The following is an 18,587-nucleotide window of genomic DNA, read 5'->3' as shown; positions in this document are numbered from 1 at the left end:
TTGTGACATTGACTATTCATTTGGGATTGTTCTTCCTTCTTTAAGTATGCCTGGATTGCTATATACTTTCCTCTTAAAACTGCTTTCGCTGCGTCGCACAGAAGTTGGAGCTTTGTGTTGTTGTTGTCATTTGTTTCCATATATTGCTTGATCTTTATTTTGATTTGGTCATTGATCCATTGATTATTTAGGAGCATGTTGTTAAGCCTCCATGTGTTTGTGAGCCTTTTTGCTTTCTATGTACAATTTATTTCTGGTTTTATACCTTTGTGGTCTGAGAAGTTGGTTGGTACAATTTCAATCTTTTTTAATTTACTGAGGCTCTTTTTGTGGCCTAGTATGTGGTCTATTCTGGAGAATGTTCCATGCGCACTTGAGAAGAATGTGTATCCTGCTGCTTTTGGGTGTAGAGTTCTATAGATGTCTATTAGGTCCATCTGTTCTAGTGTGTTCAGTGCCTCTGTGTCCTTACTTATTTTCTGTCTGGTGGATCTGTCCTTTGGAGTGAGTGGTGTGTAGGAGTCTTCTGAAACGAATGCATTGCATTCTATTTCCTTCTTTAATTCTGTTAGTATTTGTTTCAGATATCCTGGTGCTCCTGTGTTGGGTGCATATATATTTATAATGGTTATATCCTCTTGTTGGACTGAGCCCTTTATCATTATGTAATGTCCTTCTTTATCTCTTGTTACTTTCTTTGTTTTGAAGTCTATTTTGTCTGATACTAGTACTGCAACACCTGCTTTTTTCTCCCTGTTGTTTTGTATGGAATATCTTTAACCATCCCTTGACTTTTAGTCTGTGCATGTCTTTGGGTTTGAGGTGGGTCTCTTGTAAGTAGTATATAGATGGGTCTTGCTTTTTTATCCATTCTATTACTCTGTGTCTTTTAATTGGTGCATTCAGTCCATTTACATTTAGGGTGATTATTGAAAGATATGCACTTATTGCCATTGCAGGCTTTAGATTCGTGGTTACCAAAGGTTCAAGGTTAGCTTCTTTAGTATCTCACTGCCTAACTTAACTCACTTATTGAGCTATTACAGACACTGTCTGGTGATTCCTTATTTTTCTCCCTTCTTATTCCTCCTCCTCCATTCTTTATATGTTGGTTGTTTTAGTCTGTGCTCTTTTGTGTTTCCTTTAACTGCTTTTGTGGGTAGTTGATTTTATTTTTTGCCTTTAGTTAGTATTTGGTTGGTCTGCTTTCTTTGCTGTGATTTTATTTTCTCTGGTGACATCTGTTTAGCCTTAGGAGTGCTCCCATCCAGAGCAGTCCCTCTAAAATACCCTGTAGAGGTGGTCTGTGGGAGGCAAATTACCTCAACTTTTGCTTGTCTGGGAATTGTTTAATCCCTCCTTCATATTTAAATGATAGTCGTGCTGGATACAGTATCCTTGGTTCAAGGCCCATCTCTTTCATTGCATTAAATATATCATGCCATTCTCTTCTGGCCTGTATTGTTTCTGTTGAGAACTCTGATGATAGCCTGATGGGATAGCCTGATGGGTTTTCCTTTGTAGGTGACCTTTTTTCTCTCTCTGGCTGCCTTTATTACTCTGTCCTTGTCCTTGTTCTTTACTATTTTAATTATTATGTGTCTTGGTGTTGTCCTCCTTGGGTCCCTTCTGTTGGGAGTTCTGTGTACTTCTGTGGTCTGATCGATTATTTCCTCCCCCAATTTGGGGAAGTTTTCAGCAATTATTTCTTCAAAGACACTTTCTATCCCTTTTTCTCTCTTCTTCTTCTGGTACCCCTATAATGCAGATATTGTTCCATTTGGATTGGTCACACATTTCTCTTAATATTCTTTCATTCCTGGACATCCGTTTTTCTTTTTATCTCTCTCTGCATCAGCTTCTCTGCGTTCCTGTTCTCTGATTTCTTTTCCATTAACGGCCTCTTGCACCTCATCCATTCTGCTTTTAAGTCCTTCCAGAGATTGTTTTATTTCTGTATTGTCCCTCCCAACTTTATCCGTTAACTCTTGCATTTTTCTCTGCAGCTCCATCAGCATGGTTATGACCTTAACTTTGAATTGTTTTTCAGGAAGATGGGTTAAATCTATCTCCCCCGGTTCCCTTTCAGGGGACGTCTGTGTGATTCTGGTCTGGATCAAATTCTTCTGCCTTTTCATGGCAGTAGAGGTAGTCGTGGGCAGTTGGCATGTGTGTCAGCTGGGAGAACAAAGTCCCTTCCCGCTTGCTCGTCGCCTTCCTCTCCTGCGAGAACGGTGACCCCTAGCGGCTTGTGCTGGGCAGTTGCACGCAGACGGGGTCCCTGAGTCTGGCCCAGGTGGCTGCAGAGGAGGGACTGTGCAGCTGCTGTGGGCGTGGCCAGTCTCAGGCTGCTACTCCGCTATGGCGGGGCGTGCCGGAGGGGGAACAGGTGGGGAGGCTGTTTATCGCCATAAGGGGCCTCAGAGCTGCGCTACTGCCCAGGAGGTTAGAGCACCCAGAGTTCCCCGGGATTCCCAGCTGCTGGGCTGAGTATGCCGGGTGCTTTCGTCTAGCTGTGAGGCTCCTGTCCCTTTAAGACTTTCAAAAAGCACTCGCTTTTCTTTTGTTCCAGGGGCGCCGGCTGCGGGGACCCACTCACAGGTTTTACTGTTCCGTTTCCCTAATATCCAGCACACCACGCACTGTGTGTCTGTGCTCCTGGTGTGGATGACTAGGGCTGGGTATTTAGCAGTCCTGGGCTCCCACTCTCTCCCCGCTCCAACTCCTCTCCTCTAGCCAGGGATCTGGGGGTGGGGGACACGCTCGGGTCTCGCCAGGCTGCGGCTTGTATCTTACCCCATTCATGAGGCGCTGGGTTCTCGCAGGTGTAGATGTAGCCTGGCTGTTGTACTGTATCTTCTGGTCTCTCTTTTAGGAATAGTTGTATTTGTTGTATTTTCAAAAATGTATATGGTTTTGGGAGATTTCCGCTGCCCTACTCACATCTCCACCTTGGCTCCTCTCTCCCCATAATGTTTTAACTTTTCACAATGAATGTCTTTCATTAAAAAAATGTACACACACATTTTTAGTTCACAATCATTGGAAAATCTATACTGGTTAACTCCAATCTAACCTGATATTCTTTACTCAATATTTGTATTCCATTTATAACATTAATTTGCATTGTTTATACATAGCTATTTAAATATGTCAAGTCTTTTCATCCATTTGTGGATTTATCTACCCAATTAAAATTCTTTAAAATCTTAGGAATGGAATTCTGTCTTCCTAATCCCTATTATACTTTCCATGTAAGTCTCTTCACAGCAGGTTCTTTACAAACACTGCTGAATAATGAGAGGTCCAGGAACAGCCTATTACATATGGGTAATGTATACAGCTTTGGACTCTCACCTGTTTGGGTACAGGGAAATGGCTTCTGCCCACACCACACAAATGGGTCTGCCAATATTCTCAGAACATCCATTTGGCAAACATGATGAAAAGTCATTTTGGAGAATTTCTTCTGAGTTCTGCTTAGCTTTCAGTACCATGGTTGTGGAATCTGCCCTCTGGGTCTAATTACTTTTTTGATTGATTAACCATGTTAACATTTACCTAGTTCATCTTAGTTTGGTGTACCTCTCAAGAGTGGTCTCTGAATTATTTTTTGCAAATTAGATTCTCACTTTTGATAATATGAAGATTAGATGGCACTAGGAACTTGTGAAAATAGTTAGCCATGTAATACTACAAAAAAAGACCAGCATATGGCTAAAGTTTGGTACTGGGGTCTACATCTAGCATCATTTCCTATTTACCAGCACTCAGTAAATTCAGCTGGTAGATCTTGGTGTTCACACCCAGCTTAGTCATTGGCTTTATGTTCTCTTTTTTCCAATCTGTCCTAATAAGTAGTAGTAGCAATAATAATAATAATAATAATAATAATGAGATTTAAAGAGGGTTTTCACCCTCCCCACTAACCATTATTCCATTTCCTCAATTAGCCCTTACCATACATTCTTATTTCTCCCAGATCAATAGTTTCCAGTCTTTCAGAGACATAAGAATTAGACCCCCTAGACCATAACCATTAGAGATTCTGATTCAGTAGGTATGGGGAGAGGCCCTGAAATCTGTATCTCTAATTACCAACACACACATTCCTTCAACTCTTTGATTCTGATTCAAGTTCTAGCCGTTATGAGAAACAATGCCCTAGATTCCCAAATCCTGACAGCCAACAATGTCTGGCCTTCCTCAACAGCTTCCATCACAGCAATTTCAACCAAGGTGATGAAAACCAGAGCACCAAAGCTGCTGCCACTGATGAAACTATGAGAACCTGATATTCTACTGTCAATATTTTGCCTCAGCTTAGGTCTACAAAAAAAAGCAGAGCTTGCTTATCAAGAATTTACCTATTTAAACAAATGTTTTTCATGTCCCCTAGGACTTCTTTGATTGAGATATGTTCTCAGAATATTAAACTGGGTTCTAATCCAGCAGTGTAACAAACTGATTCCATAACACTGAGCAACACAATGAATGAACATGCCTGAGATTTATATAAAATAGATAGAACTATCTTTGTCCTGTTCATTCCTTTATGTAGATTTTTAAGCCTTGGTGTCATGGACCCTGGGGTAGATTGGCAGAAAAAAGAAGTGTCAATAAATGAACTTCAAGAGATTTATAAATCCTGAAAAAAATTACATGAAGAATTCATGTCTATAGATATGTACTTTTTCTGGGAGGAGGCTACATAGCTTTCATCATATTCTCAAAGAAATGGGTAATGAAAAAGACAGAAGCTTACACTGCTAACAGAAAAGTTTAGAGGATAATATATCACTTGTTGATTATCAAGGAATTGATTCTCCAGTTTGTATGTCAATGACTCAGCTTCAGATTTCACCTTTTTCTTCATCATATCAAGTTTGTGCATGTTGTGATTTATTAGCACTTCTGCTATAGAGGGAAGGTGGAAAGAAAAATGCTAAAATTGAAACCAATTTACTTCTTACTATCTGTTTTTTCTAAATGTTTGGAGAATGTCCTAAATTAAAGACTAAAATTCTTCTTACTGCCACGTTAATGTGCATGACTGAAAAGCAACTTCATATTTGAAAACTCTCAGAAATGTACATCAAACTATTATCAGAGATCTCTCTGAGGCATAAAACTATCATTGTGGAGAGGGACTTTAATAACTTTCTTCATACAATGTTTGATTTCTTTATGACAAGAACATATTACTCTTATAGTTATAATACAGAAAGTAAAAGAAAGCTCCTGGGAGGCTATATCCTGCAGAACTCACAGTTTGTTCTATCTCACGTCACTTTCACCTATCTGCCTCCTTACCTCATGGTCACCTGTTGTCAAATATCTTTCAAAGGTCAATCTCAATTGCTACCTTTCACATAGCTTTCTCTGATCACACTATAACAAGAATTTTCTCTCCCTCTTCTAAAGCCTTAGAATAGCATTTTTGCCACTTTTATGGCACATCTGAGTTTATCTAACTGCACTCATCTGAAATGTAATGCACATCTAATAATGCACCAAGCACCATTAATACATGTTGTATTCCTGACAAAATGATTATGTCCCTTTACCTCTCATAGTTCCCAGCACAATGCCTTGTAAAAACAAAGCACTCGATAAACACTTGCCAAATGATATACAATATAATTATCAATAGTTTTATAAGGTACAAAAAGTAGAGATGACAGAGCAGCCAGGGAAAGAGGGTCTTCACGGTGCCTCAACTCCACTGCAGGTTTTTCTGCCCCTCCTACAGTCTGGTTTCATCTGACCTTCAGCAAGTTGGGAGTTAGGATTCTTTCACTTGCATCATGAAGAACCTTAACTAACACAACAGTCTGTAAGTGAGTCAAGGTACTCTCATGAATTCATATATACAATCATGTTTGCATTTATGTTTCAGGGAAGGATTCTTAGCATTCCTAAAAAGATTCTTAACCCAAAGAAAGGAAGGAAGGGACTAACTACCAATTTAAAGTAAATTGCTAAATAGAAAGCTAAACACAATTAATCAAAAACACCTACTTTTTTTTAGAAGAGCAAGTGAGAGGCTTTTATTTAGAGATAAAGCGAGAGGACAGAGCTCCTGGTTCACGGCAGGAGGGGACAAGAGAGCCCCGGGGAAAAACACCCCTTTCTCTAAGCATCTACCTAATGAAAATTTTACCACAGAGATAATAAGAGTAGATAATAAATGCAAACAAAACCACTGACCTTCATTCCCCACATCATCGTTCATGAGTCCCCCCAACCACATCTTCCAGTCCTCATCGTCTGCTGTATTGGGGTCATACATGTCTGGGGTGATGTCTGGAGCTTGGAGCTCTGCCTCTAGTTGCCCCAGGGGAACATCTTTCAGAGGCATCTTAGAGCGGGTTCGGAATGCAATGAGACTGTCATCCATGGACTGGCCAATGGAGAAGGAGATAAAAATGCGCCATTGAATACCTAATGCTTCTAAATTCTCCAAACCCCATTATACCCTGTGCATGTCTCTGCTTAGCATAAACCACAAGATCTCATCTAAGCAATTTGGGTTTATTATTTTTTGAGAAACTTTAAGGACAATGACATCAGTTTTAAAACCAACATTTTAAGAACATCTATAATGGCTTTATTAAGATATAATTTAATACCATAAAATTCACCCTTTTAAAGTGTATGACTGAGTGGATTTTACTACAGTCACAGAGTTGTATGACCATCACCACTATCTAATTCTGGAAAGTTTTCATCACTGCAAAAAGAAATCCCATTATGTACCCATAATGCATACTGAAGTCTAATAACTTAAGTTCATCAGCAGTGGCTCATCATTCTCCCGTGCTCCCAGTCCCTGATAATCACTAGGTTCACTTTCTAGCTATACAATTGCTGTGCTGGAAATTTTATATAAATGGAATCATACAATATGTGGTCTTTTATTTCTTTTACTTATGTTAATGCTGCTATGAATGTTTGGGCACATGTTTTTGGGTGATCGTGTTTTCAATTCTCTTGAAGGAACTGCGGGGTCATACGGTAACTATGTTTAACTTTTTGAGGAACCACCAAACCATTTTCCAAAGTGGCTGCATCAACAGTGTATGAGGGTTCCACATTTTCCCACATCCTTATCAACCTTTGGCATTGTTCATCTTTTTCACTATGGTCATCCTACTGAGTGTGAAGTGGTAGCTCATTGTAGTTTCATCTGCAGTTTCCTAATGACTAATGATGTTGAGCATCTTTTCATGTGCTTATTAGCCATTTGTATATCATCTTTGTAGAAATGTCTATTTGTATTCTTTGCCCATAATAACTGGGTTCTTATTATTGTTGAGTTATTAGAGTTCTTTATGTATTATGGATACAAGTCCCTTATCAGGTATGTGATTTGCAATTACTTTCTCACATTCTGCAGGTTGTTTCACTTTCCTGATGGTACCCTTTGAAGCACAATAATTTTTAGTTTTGATAAAGTCCAATATACCTATTTTCGCTTTTGTCATTCGTGCATCTGGTTTTATAGCTAAGAAACCATAGCCTAATGAAAGGTCACAAATATTTACTCCCATGTTTTCTTTGAAGAGTTTTATAGTTTAAGCTCTTACATTTAGGTCAATGACCTATTTTGAGTTCATTTTTGTGTGTGGTGAGAGGTAAGGGGCCAACTTTACACTTTTTCATGGGATTTCCAGTTGTCCCAGCTATTGAAAGACTATTCTTTCCCCATTAACTGGTCTTGGCACACTTGTCAAAAATCAACTGACAGTAAATGTAAATATTTACACCTGGTCTCTCAATTCTGTTCCATTAATCTAAAGGTCTGGTCTTATGCCAGTACCAGACTGTCTTGATTACTATAACTCAGTAATAAGTTTGGATCAGGAAGTCTAGACCTCCAACTTTGTTCTTTTTCAAGATTGTTTTGGCTGTTCTGGGTTTCCAAATGAATTTTAGGATCAGCTTGTCAATTTCTGCAAAAAAACCAGCAGAGATTTAGATTGCACTGAATCCACAGATCAACTTAGGAAGTTCTCTCCAGACTCTGCAACAATCTCCTAACAGATTTCTCTGTTACCTCTCTTGCTCTCCTATAGCTCATTTCCCACACTTATCCAAAAGGAAATTTTTAACACCAATCAGAAAATATCACAAAAACCCTTTCTAAGTGTTAAAATAAAATCTAGACTCCTCATCACAATTTTCTAAAACCCTCATGATATGGCTCACGCCTCATTCTCTGACCTTACTCCAGCTGCTCTCTCCCACAATCCCTATGCTTCAGCTGGTTTCTGTCCCTTGAACATACCAAGGTTGTTCCCATCTTAGGGACTATGAATATGCTGTTTTCTCTGTATGGAACACTTTTTCCCCAGATCTTTTAGATGCCTGGCTCCTTCTCATTCAGACCTTAGCTCAAATGTTACCTCCTTAAGGAGGCCTTTTTTGATCATCCTATGTAAAGTACTCTTGACAGGAACCACCTTATTTCCTTGTTTGTATTTAGTTCATTGTACTTATCACTATCTGAAATTACTTATGTGTTTATGGTTTCTCTCTCTCCAATAGTTGATAAGCTCCAAGAGAAAGACCTTTTCTGTCTTGTAGACTGTTACTCCCTGACTTCAATCATTCAGTGCATGAATAAATGGTTACATAAAACACTATTACCTGAACACTACTATTTTTTCACTTCAAAACAGGGTGATTAAATTAAATGACTTTTCAGAGCTGTTCCATTCAATATTCTGTTTTTAAATTTTAGAACAGGCATATTTTTCACTGACCTACCATACTGGTAGGGAAAACCTGGAACATAAAAAAGAACTAGCTAACTGGAATTTAGAAAGTCATCACTTGACAATGACCCTAGTAAAGACCGTTTCAAGGGAAAATAAGCAATGGATGCTAGAATTACTGGGTGAAAAGACGTCCAGCCTCAAAGTATAGCACCAAGAGATACATACTACTTAATTTAAAAGTGAAGAAATAATAACTTTACAATAAAGAAATCAAGCAGACACCACTTGAACCATGTGACCAAAATTAACATGACAGGTACTGTGTGCCTCCTGATGCAATACACTGAATGAAAAGGACACATCACTTCTGTGGTATGTGGGCCAAAACTGCATAGCCTGAATTTAATTATGAAGAAATATCAGGAAAAAACAAAACTGAGGAATGTTTTATAAACTAATTTGTCAAGATTATGAAAGACAAAGAAGACTGAGAAACTGTTGCAGCTTAAGAGACCAAGACAAGGTAACTAAATACAATGTGTAATCCTGGATTAGGAAAAAAAAATTTTTTTCTTTTGCTATAAATGGCATTATTGAGACAACTAGTAAAATTTAAATAAGGACTTTAAGAGATTAGATAATATTATTATATCTGATTTCCATAACCAAATGTCCTCATTTTTAGGAAATACTGTTCACATTAAAGTATTTGGTGGTAAAAGAGCAGCAGGACTGAAACATACTCTAGTATAGATAAAGAGGGAGAGAATGATAAAACAATTGTGGTAAAAGGTCAGTATTTGGGGAGTCTGGTTGAAGGCTGCTCCTACGTTCCAAACTTCATAAAGCTCTCTGTTACACACTTTTCCTTCCTTAGAAGCCATTCTCACTTACAATAAAATAGCACAAACTGGGTATCAAAGACTTACAGTTTCATGACTTACTTACTGAATCAGAACTTAGTATTTCCCCAACTCCTTTCCCAACCTGAGCAACAACTAAATTATGCCAGTTGACTTTCTCAGTGACTTTGAGTTATAATGTTTACCTGGAAAGAATCCATGCAGACTGGACTGGAAGCCAGCTCCTCATCTACAGCATGCAGCTTCTCCATGAAAGTACTGTCCCTGGTCTGTTTGGGCTTCGGCGGCGGCGGAGGCCCCATGGGCACTACCTCAGCACTGATGTGCCTGATGGCTGGTGTGGTAACTTTCTCAGCCTGATTAAAAGAGGCAAGTACATTAAAAAATAAAAGGGAGAGAGGGAGAAAAAAAAAAGCAGGGAAAGAGAGACATCTTTCATCTACTAGTGGTCTTTCTCTTACCATCAAGACAGAAGTACATAAAAACAAAGGTACTGTCATCTTACTAAGCTGATGGACAGTGACTGTAATGGGGTTTGTAGGGGGGACTTGGTGATGGAAGGAGTCTAGTAAACATAATGTTCCTCGTGTAATTGTAGATTAAGGATACTAAAATAAAAATAAATAAATAAAATAAAATAAACAAAGGTACTGTGAAGTATACTATTCTAATTAGGCTTTATCCTATTTCTAATAAAGCCAACAAGATGTTACTTAGATTACTAAAAGTGGGGAAACCTAGTAAAAATGGCTTTAGGACAGTATCAGAAAACAGATACTAAAGAAAAGAGTAGATGAAAAGAAACTCAGTCACTCATATTTGGCCTCTTAATGAGAACTCAGAAAAGCTCTCTCCCTACCAGTTTTCTCTTAACTATTCACTGACTTGAGGGACTTAGAAATTTAAACAGTTATATTATCAGTCACAAATACCAAGAAGATAATGGTATGATTAGTGATCTTGAATCATGTTTGACAAAGGGTGACAGCTCAGAATCATCATGGATAATCTATTTATATAGTTAAATAATCTCCTTATACAGTTACTTCTGACTTATTTCTTTCGTATGATGCAGATTTACCTCTGATAACATGCCACTCTCCTCATCTGTTTCAGTCATCTCAGAAGACTGCCTTAATCTGGATTTCTTTGCCCCACGTGGAGACGAAGCAGTGCTTTCAACATCGCTTTCCAATAAACTCTATAAAACAAATCCAGTTCACTTTTATATTTATGCCCCTACCTTATTCCACTGAGCTTGAAGTAGCTCAAGAGACTGAATCATAAAATACCACTCAATTAGTCAGACTAAGAGAAAATAAAACTTAAATAGGAGCTTAATACTATGAAGGTGGGGTCAGGGATCAGCTCACTATCCTCATCAGCATGGCAAACTTTGTGGAATTGTAAGGCCTTGGTTTAAGGTACTTTTACAAACAAATCAAGGAACACTTTAAGAAACAGATTACACAGCAGTTAAGATGAACAAACCACAGCTATAAACAGCAGTACAGATGGACCCGCGAGGATTAATGTCAAACCACCTCCCAAAAAAAAGCCAGGCACAAGAGAATACATACACTTTGGGTCCATTATAGTAAAAACTTGAACTATCATGTGTAGAGCTATATAACTATAAAGAAAAGCAAAGAATTACCAAGAACTCTGGGTAGTGGTTATCTTTAAGAGGAAAAAAGTGACTATGTAATTAGGAATGGCATGTACGGGATGTCCTGGCAATACTATATTTAATGACCTGAGAAGAAGCTTCATGAGGATTAGCTTTATAATTATTAAGCTGTATATTTTAATTTTATTCCATGCACAATTTTGTATGTTACACATGTATTCTATTTCGTAATACAAGACATGAAAAAATTAAGGGAGCATGAAAAGGAAACACCTCATGGTCTTAGATTTACTCAAAGTGAGTAGAAAAAGGAACTATGTCCCAATCCTCTCTGTAGAACAGGTGACATTTCTAAGGCGGCAAAGTACACTCAGCCTTACTGAGCCACATCTTTCCCATACCACCAGCTAATGCTGACGGCGGTAAACACTGACCTCTTCAGCAGTCTCATCTTCTTCTTCGTCATCTGGCTGGTACTCTTCATCTGAGGAGTCATCTTCTTCCAGGTGGATATCCACAAATTGAGGAGGCTACATAAGTACAATTACAGAAAGAGAAATGAAGTAATAGGAAACACAAATCAGATGTATTTGGGAACTAAGGGGAAGAAAGCTGAGCAGGAAAAAAACAAAAGGAAAATCTTAAGCGCATAATGAACAGCTAAAGCAAGTAACAAGAGGCAGAGGTTAGAGAGATTCCTACCATGACAGTCAAACCTAAGAGTAATGGCATGGAAAAAAACCAAAGCTGGAATTAAAACAAGAGGATAGGTCCAAAAAAAGTTAACAAATAGAAAGTACTTAGGTTTCAAAACTGATAGTCTTTCTAGGAAAGGATAAGAATTACCTTTTCCAAGTTTACCTTAATTTCAATGGCCTTCTTAATTGGTGAAATATTCCATGTTGGAATTACCTACCAACAGAGTATAAATAATTATGCTCACTTAACTGAAACATAAACTATTTTTCATTTTTACTTCCTCTTTTCCATCACAAAGAGTCATGTTCCTAACATGTAGCTGTACTGATCTAGGGGTATTGATTATCCTGAGGGTACACTCATATTATCCGTCAGAGCTTGACAAAAGAAAAGGAGAGAAGCATCGGTTTCATCATTAGCATTTCAGCTTTAAACCTAGTTGGGCTCTGTATTATCTATAAATTGATAAAGTTTTTTTCTTGCTTAATTTATATCACAGCTTCAGTTCACATGGAATAATGAATGTGAAAACTATTTGTAAGGTACAATGGTACAGAAACCTAAGATACTACAGGAGATAGTAGCCTCTGACATCACTATTTTTTTTAATCAATTAACTAAGTCAACCATAAGTATGCCTCTAAAAAACTGCCACGAAAATTTCCTATAGAAGGTTTTAAGGGTGAAGTGTCAAGCTGTCCATAACTTATTTTCAAATAGTACACAAAAGAACAATAGACAGATACAGAGAGATATAAAGCAAATACTGCAAAATTTTACAATTGTTAAATCTATATGTTATCTAGATTAACAGTAGAATTCTCTCAACTTTTTGTTTTAAAACAGAATTGGGGGGGGGTAGTTTTTTAAAGAATTTTTAAAAGCTCTTATATACCATTGACAAAATGCCATTCGAGTGTATTTCTTGACCATTTAATTTGTGAGACAATCAAAATCATCTTATGAACAAAATCTAACAGGCCACTAGGTTCTATCTCTATATGGAGCCTTAGGTTCTCCACATCTCAGCCCTCCATGTTCTGGCCACTTACCTACCTCTGTGTAACTAGGCCCAACATAGAGTAGAAGCAATGATGTGATTCAGATCCACAGCCCTTTCCCCTGTTTGTTTCCGAACCAGTTTCTCTACTGCCAAATGCATGTGGAAGGCAAGGCAGCGTCTGAAAGCATGCGGAGTCAGTCTAAGCAGCAAGAGACCAGGACTCCCATCCTTGTTCTCCCAAGTAAAATGTAATCATGGGTTAGCCAACTTCTTTACACCTACACTCATGGCTGTAAACATAATCTGGAGTCTGATTTGGATGTCCTTGTTATGTTGTTTTCCCAATCAAATATAGAATTAATGTTATTTATACTCAAACATCAGGTAGACTTCATAAAACTTCACAGTCTCACTAATGGTTGCTTTCATCACAGCTACCACATTTATTCGTGATTATTTCTTGAAGAGAGGTGAAATTTCACTTTATGCAATCAGGGTTATTTGATTAGACAAAAAAAAAAGGACGTGGCTGTCTAAAAAAAGCCATTGCAACCTTAGGCTGCATTCAGAGAAATATGTTATCTGGAACATTTAGGGGATAATCTAGCTTTCATCTGTACTAGTGAAATATCATGCAGAGCAGTAGATTCCACTTCAGGCACATTTCTTTTTATTAAAATATCATTGATATACAATCTTATAAAGGTTTCACATGAGCAACATTGTGGTTTCAATATTCACCTATATCATACTATGTCCCCCCCACTCCACTGCAGTCACTGCCCATCAGCATAGTAAAATGCTATGGACTCATGATTTGTCTCCTCCGTGCTGTACTGCCTTCCCTGTGACCTACCTCTACTGTGAGTGCTGATTGTAAGGCCCCTTAATCCCCTTCTCCCTCCCTCTCCATCCACCCTCCCCAACCCCTTCCCTTTGGTAACCACTAGTCCCTTCTTGGAGTCTATAAGTCTACTGCTGTTTTGTTCCTTCAGTTTTGTTTTGTTTTTATACTCCACAAATAAGTGAAGTCATTTGGTACTTGTCTTTCTGTGCCTGGCTTATTTCACTGAGCATGACATACTTTAGGCATACTTTTAAAAGAGTATGGGTGCTACATGTAAGAGAATGAAACTAGATCACTGTCTAACCCCATACACAAAAGTAAATTCAAAATGGATCAAAGACCTGAATGTAAGTCATGAAACCATAAAACTCTTAGAAAAAAACATAGGCAAAAATCTCTTGGACATAAACATGAGCGACTTCTTCATGAACATATCTCCCTGGGCAAGGGAAACAAAAGCAAAAATAAACAAGTGGGACTATATCAAGCTGAAAAGCTTCTGTACAGCAAAGGACACCACCAAGAGAACAAAAAGGTACCCTACAGTATGGGAGAATATATTCATAAATGACAGATCCAATAGAGGGTTGACATCCAAAATATATAAAGAGCTTATGCACCTCAACAAACAAAAAGCAAAAAATGGGCAGAGGAGCTGAACAGATAGTTCTCCAAAGAAGAAATTCAGATGGCCAACAGACACATGAAAAGATGCTCCACATCGCTAGTCATCAGAGAAATGCAAATTAAAACCACAAATGCAATATCACCTCACACCAGTAAGGATCGCCACCATCCAAAAGACAAACAACAACAAATGTTGGTGAAGTTGTGGAGAAAGGGGAACCCTGCTACACTGCTGGTGGGAATGTAAATTAGTTCAACCACTGTGGAAAGCACTATGGTGATTCCTCAAAAAGCTCAAAATAGAAATACCATTTGACCCGGGAATTCCACTCCTAGGAATTTACCCTAAGAATGCAGCAGCCCAGTTTGAAAAAGACAGATGCACCCCTATGTTTATTGCAGCACTATTTACAATAGCCAAGAAATGGAAGCAACCTAAGTGTCCATCAGTAGATGAATGGATAAAGAAGAGGTGGTACATATACACAATGGAGTATTATTCAGCCATAAGAAGAAAACAAATCCTACCATTTGCAGCAACATGGATGGAGCTAGAGGGTATTATGCTCAGTGAAATAAGCCAGGCCGAGAAAGACAAGTACCAAATGATTTCACTTATCTGTGGAGTATAAGAGGAAAGAAAAACTGAAGGAACAAAAACAGCAGCAGAATCACAGAACCCATGAATGGACTAACAGTTACCAAAGGGAAAGGGACTGGGGAGAATGGGTGGGACGGGAGGGATAAAGGCGGGGGAAAAGAAAGGGGGCATTACAATTAGCAGGTATAGTGCATGGGGGGCACAGGAAGGGCTGTACAGCACAAAGACAAGTAGTGATTCTACAGCATCTTACTATGCTGATGGACAGTGACTGTAATGGGGTTTGTTGGGGGGGAGTTGGTGAAGGGAGGAGCCTAGTAAACATAATGTTCTTCATGTAATTGTAGATTAATGATAACAAAAAAGAAAAAAAAGAGTATGGGCAACGTAGACACACTCAGGAGAAAAAGATCAGGCTGGTGAACGTACTCAAAGCCTTGTCACATGAAAACCAATAAAAAAAACTGGGGGACATTCAGCAAGAATGTTACAACAACACATACTAGTTTTCTTCAATTAGGGGAAGGTCACATGGAGGGGGACAGATTCATTTCTTCTACATGGCTGCAAGGAACAGAACTGGACAAACAGAAAAACCTATAACATGCATGTTGGGCCCATAAGACAAATCTTCCTTACTATCAGAGCTACAATGAACTCCCTCAGGATTATCACCTTCCTTGTCACAGAAGGGAAGCAAAACTAGATGAGGGCTTGTTAAGCAGGATGTTCTGGGCAATCAGAGCTTCCTGTACCAGAACATTTCAAAAGTCTTAAAATGGTTCTCATACTTCAGTGTGCAAAAGAATGAACCATGTTCTCAATAGTACATACTTCCAGGCCCCAGGGGTCCTGAGTATTAGGTCTGAGGTGAGTCCAAGAAGGTGCATTTTTAATAGCACTCTTGAGCAATGGGACACCAGGGTGACCTTGATGCAAGTGGTCCCTGGAACACACTTTGAAAAATACTATTCTGAACACTTTGCCACATATAACATGAACAGAAAAACAGACCTTGCTCACTGATGTCAACCATTTTAAATGGTCAACTCCCTAGCACTTCCAAAAAGCAATACTTCAACATCAGCCAAAATAAAAATAAATTATTATAATGGCTTAATATATTCTGTCTCCATTTGTCTTTTTTTTTTGTATCATTAATATAAAATCACATGAGCAACATTGTGGTTACTAGATTCCCCCCACTATCAAGTCCCCACCACACACCCCATTACAGTCACTGTCCATCAGCGTAGTAAGATGCTATAGAGTCACTACTTGTCTTCTCTGTTATACTGCCTTCCCCGTGTCCCTACCCCACATTATGTGTGCTAATAGTAATGCCCCTTTTTCTCCCTTTATCCCTCCCTTCCCACCCATCCTCCCCAGTCCCTTTCCCTTTGGTAACTGTTAGTCCATTCTTGGGTTCTGTGAGTCTGCTGCTGTTTTGTTCCTTCAGTTTTGCTTTGTTCTTACGCTCCACAGATGAGTGAAATCTGTCTCCACTTGTCTTTTATAAATATTTCTTTAAGAAGGCAAACCCAAACTACAGTAAATCTCTCCTATATATTTTTTCCATACAAATAAACAGGAATTAAATTTTATTTACCAAGCTAAATAAACAACAAAAAACAGAACACCCACCACTCCTTTTTCCACCACTTCCTTCAGTTTAGAGCGCGTCATTTTGGGCTCCTAAGTAGGGGAAAAAAGAGAAGAATGCAGTCAATAAAAATCATTGTGATTCTTGGGTCTTGAGATGCTAAGTTTGTCCCAACTATCAGACTATTTAGAAACTTCCAAGTGACCTCCTACATAGCCAATTTACAGATAGTTCTGTTTCATGACATTGAATGAATGAGTTACTCACAAACATCGGCATATCTTCTGTTTCACTGATGGCTGCTTTCATCATGGCTACCACATGTTCATTTGTGATTACTTCCTGGAGAAAAATGAAATTTCACTTTTTGCAATAAAGATGTGTCATCTAGATGACACACTCTGTAACCCTGCTAAGCAGACATAGATAGAAAATAAATTAGAGCTAGATACTCAAACAGCTTCAGATTGAGGTATAGCAAGTTAACTGAAAGCAAAGCAGCTTTGGACAGAGGCTCAGGGCTTTGAACAATAGAGCAGCAAACGTACCAATCTCATTTGCTGCTGCTAAGGACAGAAATGGCTCAGATTCTGCGGGAACTAACTATATGCTTAAAAGAAACAGTAATAACAAAGGCACTGTAAACACATCAAAGAACAGCATTTGTATATGTGCAAAAAGTACTGTAATCTGTTTAGCCAGCATCTTTTCAGACTTATCAACCCACAAAAGAGTAAATCCACTACGAACATTACTATCTTAGCATCTGCTAAACAATTCAATAAACAATCAAGTCAGTGGAAGGAAGCAGAGCAACTTTATCTTCCCAATTGAGTTCTTTAATATGTGTCCAGATTTCAAACTTGTGCTGAGTACAAAGACAAAGTTATCTTGAAATGTAAAATGTTTTGCCACAGGTAACTCACAAAATTAGTAATCACATACCAAGAGTCAAGAATTTCCTGAGTATTTTTCATTGTTTTCCATGAAAAACTTCCATTCTAATTACACACCAGCCCATCTTATTACTCACATGGAGGATGTTTCGCACGTTGACAGCTGTTAGGTTGTGCTGCTTGGCGCCATCCTCTAAGGTACGGTCAAGCATGTCATCCAGTTTCAGGTCATAAGCCAAAGTCCCTTCTTCTGGACCCCTTCCATCTCGTTTCCTCTTGGTGCCTTTCTTCTTTTTTCGCCTTTTCTCATTCTCTTCATTGTCTTGCTCTTCTGCAGATAAACCAATTACATCACGAGAATCTCCAAAACAACTGCTCCAGGAACTTAACCCAAAAAGCCAACAGTAGAAGAAAAAAAGCTGCCAGCTGTCTGTCCCAAGAAATCAAAGACGACTGTGATATGGTAGTGGTTGTGAAATAGTAGAGGTGGTGTTACTGTCAATAACAATACCTGACATTCACTGAATGTTTATTTTGTGTCACACATTCTCCTCCACACTTTATACATATTAACTGACTTCTCATAACAACCCTGTAAAGTAGGGACTAATATTTTCCCACTGCACACATGAAGAAACGAAGTCAGAGAGATTCAGAAACTTTCCCAAGAGCTAGTAATGACAGAGCCATGTTTTAAAGCCAAGCAGGACAGCTCTGCAGTCATAATTATTACTCTATACTGCTTAGATAATACATCAGAAGCTCTGGGTTTGTCCCAGGTCTACAACTTAACTAGGTGACCTTGGCAGTACAGTCTCATTCACTTCTCTTTTGTACTGGTATCTACCCATTAGAGAGGCCATGCAGATTAAATGAAATAATATATAGCAAAGTGCTTTATAAGCAATGAAACAGTATACAAATGTAATTTATCATTATTATTATATCACTGAATGTAGAAAAGAGAAAAACCAAGAGCAAACCAATACAAAAAAATCCACTCTGAACTACACAAAAAAAAGTGCGGGTTTAAAACCAATACAATATTGTAGATCAACTATACTTTAATTTTTAAAAAAGTAGAGGGACAAAGTT

At 38.4% G+C, this 18,587-nt stretch overlaps 1 protein-coding gene across 10 annotated transcripts in view; it reads right to left on the bottom strand.

Moving 5' to 3' along the window:
• Nucleotides 1-18,587, bottom strand: part of LOC118930679 (GON-4-like protein) — a 72,204-nt gene that overhangs the window by 33,003 nt on the left and 20,614 nt on the right. For 9 of the 10 annotated variants that reach the window (XR_005032145.2, XR_008994923.1, XM_057495021.1 and 6 more), the window contains 8 exons: nt 17,630-17,823; nt 16,864-16,938; nt 16,638-16,688; nt 12,078-12,128; nt 11,651-11,746; nt 10,668-10,787; nt 9,772-9,942; nt 6,211-6,403 (listed from right to left, as the gene is read on the bottom strand). Coding sequence is in view for 8 of the 10 variants with exons in the window: in XM_057495021.1 (XP_057351004.1) it covers nt 6,211-6,403; nt 9,772-9,942; nt 10,668-10,787; nt 11,651-11,746; nt 12,078-12,128; nt 16,638-16,688; nt 16,864-16,938; nt 17,630-17,823 (951 nt within the window). In the remaining 2 variants the exon portion in view is untranslated. The remainder of the gene's footprint in view (nt 1-6,210; nt 6,404-9,771; nt 9,943-10,667; nt 10,788-11,650; nt 11,747-12,077; nt 12,129-16,637; nt 16,689-16,863; nt 16,939-17,629; nt 17,824-18,587) is intronic. The other variant, XM_036922459.2, reaches the window with a different exon arrangement.

The sequence above is a fragment of the Manis pentadactyla genome, chromosome 19, assembly GCF_030020395.1.
Source record: "Manis pentadactyla isolate mManPen7 chromosome 19, mManPen7.hap1, whole genome shotgun sequence".
Classification (NCBI taxonomy): Eukaryota; Metazoa; Chordata; class Mammalia; order Pholidota; family Manidae; genus Manis; species Manis pentadactyla.
The sequence above is the reverse complement of the archived record's forward strand: the minus strand, read 5'-3'. Positions and strand labels throughout refer to the sequence as shown.